General features: G+C 39.1%; 1 protein-coding gene across 1 annotated transcript in view; it reads right to left on the bottom strand.

Moving 5' to 3' along the window:
- The window catches only part of micu1 (mitochondrial calcium uptake 1), a 103,970-nt gene that overhangs the window by 10,657 nt on the left and 79,470 nt on the right, over nt 1-13,843 (bottom strand). The window contains exons 6-9 of the mRNA XM_067386718.1: nt 10,990-11,104; nt 8,375-8,457; nt 5,378-5,578; nt 2,654-2,791 (exon numbers count right to left, since the gene is read on the bottom strand). Of these exons, the coding sequence (XP_067242819.1) occupies nt 2,654-2,791; nt 5,378-5,578; nt 8,375-8,457; nt 10,990-11,104 (537 nt within the window). The remainder of the gene's footprint in view (nt 1-2,653; nt 2,792-5,377; nt 5,579-8,374; nt 8,458-10,989; nt 11,105-13,843) is intronic.

The following is a 13,843-nucleotide window of genomic DNA, read 5'->3' as shown; positions in this document are numbered from 1 at the left end:
AAACATTTCAGTGAGTATGAGACATTAAAACTCTGCATCCCAATGCATTTACCAAGTATTCAGCTCTGATCTAAAAATCGGGCTATGGGGGTTAATTATATCAAATTATCCATGTGACTGTGTTGATCCATTTACCTCTGTGGCCAACTAAAGACAGTGACTAACAAGAAAAATTCAAACTTAAAGCTTGATCAGTGGAACACAAGCAGAAGCTCAACCCAACCTGAATAACGCACAAGAACAAACATCTCTAAGAAACTCAAACGTGCTGCGTAACCAATGAGGTTCATTCTTGTGCGTTACGCAGCACGGTTAAGCTTCTGGAGGCGGTTTGATGTGTTATTTAGGTTCGGTTGAGCTTCTGCTTATGTTCGCTGATCAATGTTTACATGTCAATAAAAGCCTAAATTAAATCTGTTCATCATAACGAGCGATCGATTCTCTTCAGAAAATTTAATCTAAATCTAAACCGCTCGATTCATATGGATTAGTTTGAAGTGTCAAAGTGGTAGTTGCAAAGGCAAAATTTTCATTTTGGGGTGAATTAAAGGATTAGTCCACTTTCAAATAAGATTTTCCTGATAATTTACTCACCCCCATGTCATCCAAGATGTCCATGTCTTTCTTTCTTCAATCAAAAAGAAATGAAGGTTTTTGATGAAAACATTCCAGGATTATTCTCCTTATAGTGGACTTCATTGGACTCCAAATGGTTGACAGTTTCAGTGCAGCTTCAAAGGGCTTTAAACGATACCAGACGAGGAATAAGGGTCTTATCTAGCAAAACGATTTGTCATGTTAGAAAAAAATGTAAATGTATATGCTTTTATAAACAAATTATCCTTCCAAGTGGTTCTGCCAAAACTGCACATTCTTCAAAAAGCTTACGCTGTACGTCCTACGCCTTCCCTATTCTACTTACGGAACAAACGCAGCACCAGTTCCATTTTTTCCATAAGTAGAATAGGGAAGGTGTAGGACATATAGCATAAACTTTTTGAAGAACACGAAAGTGCGGCGATCTTGGAAGGCGATCATTTGTTTATATAAAGCATATACATTACATTTTTTTTCTGAAAATGACCGATCGTTTCGCTAGCCTCGTCTGGTATCGTTTAAAGCTCTTTGAAGCTGCACTGAAACTGTAATTTGGACCTTCAACTGTCTGGAGGCCAGTGAAGTCCACTATAAGGAGAATAATCCTGGAATGTTTTCATCAAAAACCTGAAGAAAGAAAGACATGAACATCTTGGATGACATGGGGGTGAGTAAATTATCAGGAAAATTTTATTTGAAAGTGAACTAATCCTTTAACACTGACATAAAAAAATAAAAACGGCACTACTGACCTCTGATGCAAATTAATTTAATATAATGAGAAATCAAACTTTCCTTTAAGTGGTGTGAAGGTAGTTGACTACTATTTAAAAAAAAAAAAGTACTATAAAAACATTGTAACTTTATGGAAGCTTGTTTCAAAAAAGGTAATTGCGACTTTTTAATCTTGCAATTCTGAGAAAATTATAAACTCACAACTGCAAGAAATAAAGTCTGAAATATGGCATAAAAAGTCACAGTTACCTTTTTTTAATGGTGAGTTTATAACTCGCAATTTAGACTTTATCTCTCGTAATATTGGGAGATATAAACCCACAATTGCGAGAAAAAAGGCAGCTGCCATACCAAACTGTCAAAGTCCAGACAAAAGTGTTTTTAAGGGGGCACTGAACGGCTGGACAGAAAAGGAATGGAACAGCATACAGGGGTCTGGAAGCATGTTTTTAAATGTTACTTTAATTAGACAAGTTATTTTTAACTTTACACGCATCAACATGGAAGGACGTTCAAAAAAAACATCACAAAGGATGACATAATGCCCAAACACGACTGTCTGAATGTGTTTGGCTGTAGCGGTTGTGCTTTAAACTGGATGAATATAAAAACGTCATTTTTCAGAGAATTTTTCTTTGAAAGATTCATACTTTTCTTCAGCAAGGATCCATTAAATGTATCAAAAATGACAGTTGTTGAAAATATATTTTCATCAAAGAATCCTGAAACTTTCCAGTTTCCCCAAAAATACTAAGCAGCACAATAATAAGATAATAATAAGACATTTTATTAGTATATCAGAATGATTTCTGAAGGATCATGTGACAACTGAAGACTGGAGTAATCACAGAAATAAATTACAATTTAATATATATTCAAATAGAAAACAGCCATTTTAAATTGTTGTAATATTTTTCAAAATGACAGTTTTTACTATATTTTTAATCAAATATTTTCCAAATGTTTAACTGGCTGTAATTTTGTTGATTTTTTCTTCTCTCAGCAGGGACAGAGAAATGACATCATACCAGGTTAGGAACTATTTTCACTTTAAAAAGAGAACAGGAAAAAGAGAAAATGGCAGAACACAGGCACTCAGCCACATTGATAGTTGGAGAAGATAGTGAGGACTCACTGTGCTCTTCTTTCAGTGACAGTTCACACACACACACACACACACACACACACACACACACACACACACACACACACACACACACACACACACACACACACACACACACACACACACACACACACACACACACACACACACACACACACACACACACACACTTTATCAGACTGGCGGCTCGCCCACCTGAGCATCCTTGAACATTCTTTTGAGGCTCTTCTGCATCAGTTTGAGTTTGCGGGACTGAACTCCACTGTAGGCCAGCAGCATCCCTCCAAACTGCTTCTCTGTGATTCTGCCGTCCACCGGATCATTCCTCTCAAACTACACACACACACAAACACACAAAGAGGGAATGCTGAGTAATGGCCTCAGAAGTTAATCTTGTGTTCAGCTAGTCAATATAATTTACAATTCATGTTCGACTGAATGCTTAAGCGTGGGCACAGCTGTGCCAGGTCACAAAGACTTGGAGGATTAAAAGTAGCTGACAGCAAAAGTTGAACAACTCTCTCTCGTTGGAATGCATTAGGGTTTGACCATTAGATTCATTTAAATAAAAGCTCTGCCATTATCTACTCAACTATGAATGTGCCAGGTTTGAAACATAAACTGACATTGAAAGCCAGGGTGGAAAACTATTACCAGTGAATAATGCTGTAACTTTAAACTGCTACGAGTACAAGTGTTTCAGAGCTGCACTGTACTTCAGTGGAAACACTTATCAGCAGTGGAAACACATTTGTTTCCTTATTTCACTGGAACAGGTTGAGCACCACAGAAAAATATAGATTAGAGCACGAATCTGAGAGCTGAGTACTGGAGAGAACATTAGAATTATACATTAGAAACATTAGAAATATAACTTTCCAACACTGGATAAGCTCCCATTACAACACAGATAAATGAAAGAACAGCTACTCAAAAATTGGAGATGCTCTTTCTGCATTAGATACACCTAAGAGTGAATAAATCATAACAGAATTTTACATTTTGGGGTATAATATTTCTTTAAAAGGGACAGTTCTGGTCAAAAGACTTGTCACTTCATTATTACTGATTGTCAGAACTGTGTGACAGAAAAGATTCATCATTGATGTCTGTAATCTTAGATTTTAGATGCTCAGTCCAGAGAATGTCCTGTGTGTGGGAGCTGTTAACATAGGTGGGAGAGATTGAGGAATATCTGACAGAACAGAGAGCTGCAGTCTCAGCACATCTCAAAGACCAGATAACGAGAGAGAGAGAGCGAGCGAGAGAGCGAGAGAGAGAGAGAGAGAGAGAGAGAGAGAGAGAGAGAGAGATCTAAAAGGTGTCTGTGACAGAGGCTGCCCAAAGCACTGACACACTGTCAGACCCTAAGGAGGTTACATCACATCCAGTGTCCATCACACCACACTGCTGCCAACTGCTCTCAAGCCCTTACTATCTGGGTTTCCATCCAAAGGTTAAGTGAATCTTTTCAAAGTTCGCAACAAAAAAACAAACAAACAAACAAATGTGAATTAGGTGCGTGAGTGGTATAGGTAACCTAGTAACCAATAGTAAATAAAACCCCATCAGCTGATTAGTCATGTGGGTTAAATGTTCGCTACGTCAGAATTTATTTTCGGCAGATGAGTTTCTATCTACCATTTTTAGCATTAACTCTTTTTCGCACAAGTCAAAAAACCACCCCAAGTGAGTGTAAAAACTTTTTTCAGAATCTTTTGATGTGATACTTTAAAATGCACATAAAACAGGGTGATGCAAACATAGCTACTGACTTATTACCAGTTGTAATGTAACGTTTTTTTTGTTTTGTTTTTTAACCAACCAAGTTGTTTTGGACATTTACCATGGAAGTACTATAGTTTACTCTGAAGTACTTCCAAGAGTGGTTGACCAGGTTTTTACAATGACCAATATCTAAAGAGCAGGGTGGCAGATGACTCATATAATAAAAATATGTTATTAAATATGTTAAAGGTGCTAAAGTGGATGTTTTGTTTTATACATTTTTGCAATATTACTTGAAACTGTCTTTACTAACTGATAAAAGACTATTTATTAGGTGCACTGAAATTAATCATATTAATATACATCATCTGTGCACGAGGTAGGGCCTTAAAAACATCAGCCAATCATTTACGCGATCATCGCGTAAACGATTGGCCCTCTGGCTTGTCAATCACTGACATGACGTTCCTTGTGAGAGACGAGCACGGCTGCGCGCTCCAGTAACTTTCCACACTCCACAGGCGCCGCATGCAATGTTTTTGTCAGGAGACAGGAGTAACAACTGCAGATTATGAGTTACCTGCGGTGAGTCCGACATAATGAATCCACTAACACGACAGAGCGAATGCTGGTGGTAAACACTCGTGTTCCAATACTCGTGCACGACTTTTGGGAGGCGTTCCTTTGATATGAGCTGTGAAGGAGGGGGCTGTTCTTACGCATGCGCTCATTTCAAAAACTCAGTAACAGTCTTTGGTTTCTCAGTCGATGAAAAAATCCTCTCTATCACCTTTAAGTCCATTTAATTGTGGTAAATGAGATCAACACTTTTTTTTTTTTTATTACTACCTCTTTTTACCACTACCTCTGTTTATTTTAAGTATTCTTTTCTTTCTTTCTTTCTTTCTTTCTTTCTTTCTTTCTTTCTTTCTTTCTTTCTTTCTTTCTTTCTTTCTTTCTTTCTTTCTTTCTTTCTTTCCATCCCATAACACTAAATTAGGATTAATGCTTTCTTACTTCCAGGACAGCTCACAATATTTTGAGTGGAATGAGGTTGTAATAGTAAATTATGCATAAGTCTGAGGCTTCCACTGGTGACATTGGCTGACAAATTTCAACCTCAATTTATTTTCCTGTCATCTCTCATATGTAATCTGCACTTCACCGTCTTCCTCGACTTCTGTGCCGTACCTCGAGTTTAAGCACATCATGTTGTAATTTCCTCTGGAACTCCAAGAAACTGCCGATGGTGAGCTTGCCCTTCAGGTCAGCCCCGAAAAAGTAGGTGGTGAGAGCTGAACTGCAGCCTCCTGTTTTCAGAGTGTTTCCTGTGGTGGAGCGATCTCTGTGTCTCATGCCCATACTGGTCTGAGAACGAATGATACTCTGAACCTGAAAAAAATAATAATTCACGTGAATAATTAATTTCATTTATAGAGCATAAATGTAAGGGAGGAGAAAAAGGAGGGGCAAAAATGAGGAGGTGGAAAAGAAAGAGGAGGGGGAAAAGGAGAAGGATGTGGAGGAGGACAAGGAGGAAGAGGAGAAAATGGAGAAGGAGGTGGAAAAGGGCAATGAGGAAGATGAGAAAAAGGAGAAAGATGTGAAGGAGGAGGAGGAGGAGAAGAAAAGGAGGAGGAGGATGAGAAAAAAAGAAGGAGGTGGTGAAAAAGGACAAGGAGAAGGATAAAGTAAAAGAAGGACAAGGAGGAAAAGAGGGAGGAAGAGTAGGAGGAGAAGAAGAAAAAATTTGAAAGAGGAGGGGTTGAGGGAGAAGGATGAGGGACAAGAGAGGTGGAGAATGTTTAAGAGGAGGGGAAAAGAATAAGGAGGGGGAGGAGGAAGAGAAAGACAAGGAGCAAAAGTAGGAGGAGAAAAATGAGGAGGTGGAAAAGAGGGAGGGGAAAGGAGGAGGAGGGGAAAAGAGAAGGATGTGGGGAAGAAGGACAAGGAGGATAACGAAAAGGAAAGGAAGGAGAAAATGGAGAAGGAGGTGGAGAAGGGCAAGGAGGAGGAGGAGAAAAGAAGGAGGAGGATGATGAGAAAAAAGGATGAGAAAAAGGAGAATGATGTGGAGAAGAAGGACAAGGAGGAGAAGAAAAAGGAGGAGGAGGAGAAAAAAGAAGGAGGTGGAGAAGAAGAACAAGGAGGAGAAAAAAATGAGAAGAACAAGGACGAGGAGGAAGGAAGAGAAGTAGGCAGAGGATAGGAATGATTAGAAGAAGTAGGTGGAAGGAGAAAAAGATAGAAAGAAGGAAGAGGAGAAAAAGAGGAGAATGAGCACAAGGATATAAAGGAGAAGCTCCTCATGCTCCTCCTTTAACCCTTATTCCTCTACTACTTGTCCTTTTTCTTCTTTTCCTCCACATGCTCCAGAAAGATAAGTAGAAGAAGAATGAGGAGTAAGATGAGGAGAAGGATGATGAGGACGGAGAAAGAATGTCTTTCTTTCTTTTTCTACATATCATTCACTGATGAACACTGAACTCCAAGAAAACTGAAAACAGCAAGGAAGACAAGAGCACTGGGAGGAATTCAAGGACTCTTTTCAGGGTGATGGTGTAAATGTCCAGGGACTGGTGGAGGTTCAGAAGGAGCTAGGACATTGTCTAGGACATCAATAGTATTTAGCTCTCTGGGAATAAGGGAGGCCTGTTGTTTAGGAGTGATGTATTTGTTTGGTTCTGGGACAGCAACTAAACATAAGCATCAATACATCAACAAATGACAGCATAAATACTGCCATTTCAATCAATCATTCCAAGAGGGCTGAATGCTCCTAAAGATCATGCATTTTTATTCACTTACTTTAGCTTAAGTGTAGCATACTAAAAGACTGCAATTGATGTTATGAAAGGTAGAAAAAATTGTTCCCTAAAAATGATTAGCTCTAACCTGGATGATCTGTGACGACACAGACCTGTGACCTGTGATAGGGGCAGACGTGGCCTAAGGGTTTGGGAGCCAGCCTGGTAACCCGAAGGTTGCAGGTTTGAGTCTCAATACTGTCAGGAAATGTCTGAGAAGCCCTTGAGCAAGATTACTGGAGGTCCCCATCCATAGACAAGAGCATTAAATATATTCCCTTTGATGTGGCTAGTATATTTGCTCAGTTGAGCACATACAGTGTGTTTACAGACGGGTACTGCATTTACTCTGAATGCGCTGGGAAAGAGAAAGACCTGCTACTACCAGGTGAATGACTCAGAGTGACTGCAAATGAAAGGCAAATGTAGCCTGAGGGGCAAACGAAAACAAAACAAACAGCTGAAAACTGCAACCAAAATACACAATACACTGTCAGAAAAAAATATGTGTAAAAAACCCTTTAGGGATACAACAGCTCGTCACTGAGGTAGTACCTTTAAAGGGACAGATTTGTACCTTATCTTCCTCTAAAAGGAACATATTAGATATTACATATGTATACCCTTAAGGTACTACTATGAACATTTAGGGTAAAAAGGTACAAATATGTACCCATGAGACAAGCTGTTGTACCCAATTTTTGCACTTTTTTTCTGAGAGTGTACTAATGCATGTTCCTTTAAATGTGTTCATTTATACCTTTAAAGGTTTTGGCTACATTGATGCTGTCAGTCCAAATCCAATTATTTGTGTATCCAATGGGAATCAGATCCAAATGATTGACTGTTGACACTGTGTATCGCAACTGGAAGGGGTTTTCAATACAGATGTCATATCACAACTGGACAATAGCCACTCGATGCTTGGCTACTACGTCTTATGAGGCAGCGGCAGAAGCATGAAGGACTGGCATGTGTGAATTTATTCCCTGCTGCTTTCTCCACAGGTCTCAAAACACAAAGAGGTGTGTAGACCAGGCAAACTAGCAGTATATTGTAATTTTCCACTCTACATGCACTTCACAACAACCTTGTTTCTACAACCACTTTTATCATGCTTCCTACAACACCATCTAACAAGTTTATGTGGCGTGAGAAAATGACATAGGCTGAAAAGCTATGCGACATCTGATCAGAGAGGTCAGACTGAAACGGATTTCCAGAAATGTGATTCAAATAGGATTTCAAAGCACATATGAATGATGCTTGACAGATTTGTAAAAATCAGTTTACACTTGCTAAATATGATCAGATTCCAATAGGATATGCACAAAAATTGGATTTGGACTGACAGTCTGACAAGTCTTTTGTGTTCACCTACTTGCTCAAACTCCTCAAGGTCGACCTCTCCATCTCCATTTAAGTCAAACATCTTGAAGGCGATTTCAAAGTTCCTCTGAGGAGCTGCAAAGGGATGAAACAGAGGATTTGCAATCCAAAGGTATGACACCAGGTAATTTCATGTACACATAATGGTTATTTCTGCATTTCTTAAAGGTTAAAAATATAACTATCAATCATTTTTCCACTTAACACTAAAAAATAAAGTATTAAAGTAAGGGTGCTTTGATCGTTATCTGCTGAAAATAGCTTTATATAGTTTGAAATCGGTAATCGACCCCAAAAGTCCTGATTAGATCACCCTTATATTTAAGTAATTTTGACCAAAATATTTTAAATGATTTCCACTCACATCAGGTGAAGATTTCAGTCATATCAGTGGTCTAATAAGAGCTGTTTAATCCTACATAAGGGTGGTCGATCAATGACCAACCAAATACAACTCACTTTATCTTTGTAACCCCTATTATTGGACCCTTCTAGTTGCAGAGTGAACAACTTGGTGACAAATACACCTGTGAATACTTCTATAATTACATCAGTAAACTACAACTTTTGCTTAAATGCGTAAAGATGCATCCTCTCCAATAGGTGTCAGTATTAAGTCCAAAAACACTGTTGTATTGGTTAGTCCTAGTACACACTAGATGATGTTCAAATCTTAAAGGAACACTCCACTTTTTTTGAAAATAGGCTCATTTTCCAACTCCCCTAGAGTTAAACAGTTGAGTTTTACCGTTTTCGAATCCATTCAGCCGATCTCCGGTTCTGGCGGTACCACTTTTAGCATAGCTTAGCATAGTTCATTGAATCTGATTAGACCGTTAGCATCGCGCTTAAAAATGACCAAAGAGTTTTGATATTTTTCCTATTTAAAACTTGACTCTTCTGTAGTTAAATCGTGTACTAAGACCGACAGAAAATGAAAAGTTGCGATTTTCTAGGCTGATATGGCTAGGAACTTTACTCTCATTCCAGCGTAATAATCAAGGAACTTTGCTGCCGTATCATGGCTGCAGCAGTGCAATGATATTAAGCAGCGTCTCTCACATACGTCTCCATGGTTGCAAGGCACGTTCCCTGTGCAAGCAGGGGCTCACGGGCGCTGCGTAATATCATTGCACTCATGGAACGGCAGCAAAGTTCCTTGATTATTACGCCTGAATGAGAGTATAGTTCCTAGCCATATCAGCCTAGAAAATCGCAACTTTTCATTTTCTGTCGGTCTTAGTACACGATTTAACTACAGAAGAGTCAAGTTTTAAATAGGAAAAATATCAAAACTCTTTGGTCATTTTTAAGCGCAATGCTAACGGTCTAATCAGATTCAATGAACTATGCTAAGCTATGCTAAAAGTGGTACCGCCAGAACCGGAGATCGGCTGAATGGATTCGAAAACGGTAAAACTCAGCTGTTTAACTCTAGGGGAGTTGGAAAATGAGCCTATTTTCAAAAAAAGTGTAGTGTTCCTTTAACTGATTTCAAAACCAATGGAGACCACAGACACAAGGACAGTTTTAACTGTTTTTTAAAGGATTAGTCAACTTTCAAATAAAATTTTCTTGATAATTTACTCATCCCCATGTCATCCAAGATGTTCATGTCTTTCTTTCTTCGGTCAAAAAGAAATGAAGGTTTTCGATGAAAACATTCCAGGATTATTCTCCTTATAGTGGACTTCACTGGCCTCCAAAATTAGTTTTAGTGCATCTTCAAAGGGCCTTTGAAGCTGCACTGAAACTGTAATTTTGACCTTCAACGGTCTGGAGGCCATTGAAGTCCACTATAAGGAGAATAATCCTGGAATGTTTTCATCAAAAACCTTAATTTCCTTTCGACTGAATAAAGAAAGACATGAACATCTTGGATGACATGGGGGTGAGTAAATTATCAGGAAAATTTTATTTGATAGTGGACTAATCCTTTAACATAATACGCACACGATTCTGCTAGACTGCTGGACCACATACCTGCCGATTTTAGTATCGATTTCACATTGGCAATTCCACAGACACATGGTCTCACAGAAACTTGCGTGATCAAACATGACTTGAGAAGAAAAACAAATACGGAGGACTCACTTGTTTCATACACTGCAATTAGGGCACATGCCTTTTTCTTGTCGGCCCTGTTGTGATAGTTCTTGCACGAAACATTATAAAGCCATAGTTGTAAAAGTCAATCTTCTTTCTCAATACTCTACTTTAGTGGCTGCCATGTTTCAGCTATAAAAGCAAGTATCATCCGGTTGGTGAAACTTACTCTCTCATTGGCAATTGCGGGTATCCCACCAGAGGCAGCCTGACCAAGAGTCATAAATATCAAACATGTTTGATATTTACGATTTGGGATCGGGGAGGCTCTGACTCAATCAGGAACAGTAAAATAATCTTAATGACACAGCACAATTAAGGATTTTTTTGGATAAAAAGTCAGTTGTGACCAGCCTTGAATCAGGCTACACTCCCACCCCCACCCTAAATCGTAGAGGGGTGCAAATTGGGCCCAAAATGGGCTTAAAACCTTCAAGTGTGTAGCCAGCATTAGCAAAAAAAAAAAAAAAAAGATAAAAAAAAACACACTCAGACACTTACTGGAGAGGACGGTCGTGAGGAAGATATAGTCAGAGAAAGAGATGAGTCCACACTCCCCCAGAGTGTAGAAAATGCTGTCCTCATCTGCAAACTTCTCTCTGTCCTGAGAGATCTTCTGTAGGTGCCCACAGAGAAACAGAGTTGAGAGAGTCAGCAATGCTTCTGTGGAGCCCCATATAGCGATTTGAGTCCTGTTTAAGAACTGAGCTCCACAGAGTCTGAACAGAGCAGCGGAGAACAAGAGCATGCCGACACTGACACTGTACAGTACAATCATGCAAGTGATGCAGAGTCATACAAGACACAAGCAAAAGAGAAAACAACATGAAAAGATTGTTAAAGCAGACATTTCATAAGTGTCACTTATAGAACAGCACAAAGGCTGTTTCAAAACCAAGTGAGCTACCTACCTAGACTGCATTCTTTTGGCATGGGCAAACAATCAAATCAAGGTGGTTGCCATCATATATGTCTCTCAATGTTTAAATCAAGTGGATTGCATCATATGTGAGGCCAAATGTTTGACTCAAGTGGGTTTCCTACCTAAACAGCATTTTTAGTCATCATACATGCATTTGACTGTTTGAATCCAGGGGTTATCTACATTTTCATATACATATGCGTGTTCAAATCAACCGAGTTGACTATCTAAACAGCAGTTCTTAACATCAACATAGGTGCATATCTAACAGCATGTGATAATGGTGCCTATGAGGCACAAAAACGTTATCTAGGTAATCAGCTCACTACGTTCTGATATTGAACAACAACACAGTAAATCGCTGATTTAGGTTCACAAATAGCAAGATCACACTGTATTTGCCATTTCTACAGTAAACTGGTTCACATTTTATGAGCATGAGCGAAGGTGACTCCACAGTGGTGTGAACACAGTTTTCTACCTGTTTTTGACATAGAAAGACACAGAAAAAATTTACTCATCAGGACCCTCAAGTGTGAAAGTATGCACAAATACTATACACATACACAAATAGCATGCCAGAGTTCAGCTTCTGCTGATTCATTGTGTTACCTCTGTCTGGGATGATTCCCATCAGTGTGTAGAGGGGAAGAGAGAATGGATTAAAACAACCTGACCGTTGCGCAGACAATCAAGCCCACCACACACCATATGTGTACAGACACACCATTACATACATCCAATACCAGGCCTTTTCACTTCATGCTAGCACACATTTATGCAGCGTCCCCACACATACTTCCCAGTCAACATACACTCTTCCTCTGTGCCAACATGATAAAAGCTGATAACACATGAAACATGCCTTCATATTCACTGAAGCACCAGTACAAGAAACAGAAAATCAGATTTCCCTCTGAAACTCTTATTAGCGGTGTTCACTAATGCTAGCATTGCTACTGTTATTATTACTTAAACCCCTTAACCTAATTATTGCATGTCTTTGAAATACCATTTCTGAATTGTCAGTTTCAACATTCTGCAAACATCTGTCAAATATTTTTGTATAATGATGCTTTACTAGTTTTATGTCTGTCGTATGCTCTCTTTCTCACCACATAATATAATAATTTCATCTTCATTTAATGTTGAAATCAGATGACCAACCAAATACTACTCACTTTATCGGAATAAATAAATATCAATTTTGATATTTTAAATGATATCCACTCACATCAAATGAATATCCCAGTCATATCATTGGCCTAATAAAAGCTGTTAAATCCTACATAAGGGTGGTCCATCCTCATGGTGGCCGCCATGTTGAAGTCACATGACAGACCAAACACTACACACTAAGAGGCCGTTCACACAGAATGCGTTTTTCTATTCCATTGCGCTACTTTCCCATTGTTTTTCTATGTAAACACGCGCTTGACGGACGTGCATGACCGTTACGCTTGCGTCTTTTGCAGCACCTCTCACATGAGCGCCGCGTTTTTAAGACGCCGTGTCAAGTTAAAAGAATTTCAACTTCTACACGCAGTGCCGCTCATCAATGTCAGTTCCAAAACAGTGGACCAATCAGAAGAATTCGGAGGCGGGGCAAGCGTTGCGAGCTTCTGTTTACAGTAGCAAGTTGGCATGACAACTGTTTTATATGACGCAACATGGCGGAGGAGGCGCTCATTATTATCTTATTTTCTTTTTTTCCATGTCAAAACTTGTATCTGTCAATTCTGCTGTTTACCTATTTTTATTATTTCCGTTGTTGTCTTTATTGCCTCACGTCTCAAAAGCACGTCTCGAGACACTTACAATTCTATGCTGCGCTTTTTTTAAAACCACTCCTGAGCGCCGCATGTCGCATTTTTAGACGCAAAGACGCGTTCTGTGTGAACGGCCCCTAACTCCTTTATTATCGAATGCTGCTTGAATAAAATACTGGGTGACAAACACATCTGTAAATAAGTTCATTTTATCTGGTGGGTGATACAAACAGTTGAAAAGATTCCAAAGACTTAATGGCCAGAAGTTAATTAATAAGATAATGAAAACGAATGGGCGAATTCAGATACTGAGTATCTTCTCCCGACTCCCGAGATGAGAACTTATCCAGCGCGATGCTCGCAGTGCATAGGTATTCTGTAGCAGCTAGCTGTTCAGTGTCAATATACTCGTTATTGAGGTGTATTATGGGATTGAATGGCTGCACTCTTATTTCAGACATAGTCCCAGAACATCCTAGCAAATGCAAAGCAATGCCATAGCAACCGCCTAGAACACCCTAGCAACTGCATAGCAACACCATAGCAACCATATTGTTTTAATAACATATACAATTGTAGCATAAGTGTTTGCTTTGCTGCAGTATTCTCAGTGTAAATTTTACCACATAGAAGGTCAAGTGTGTGCATTGGGGACAAGGTTATT

The sequence above is a fragment of the Chanodichthys erythropterus genome, chromosome 5, assembly GCF_024489055.1.
Source record: "Chanodichthys erythropterus isolate Z2021 chromosome 5, ASM2448905v1, whole genome shotgun sequence".
Lineage (NCBI taxonomy): Eukaryota > Metazoa > Chordata > Actinopteri > Cypriniformes > Xenocyprididae > Chanodichthys > Chanodichthys erythropterus.
This window is presented reverse-complemented; position numbering and strand designations above follow the sequence as displayed.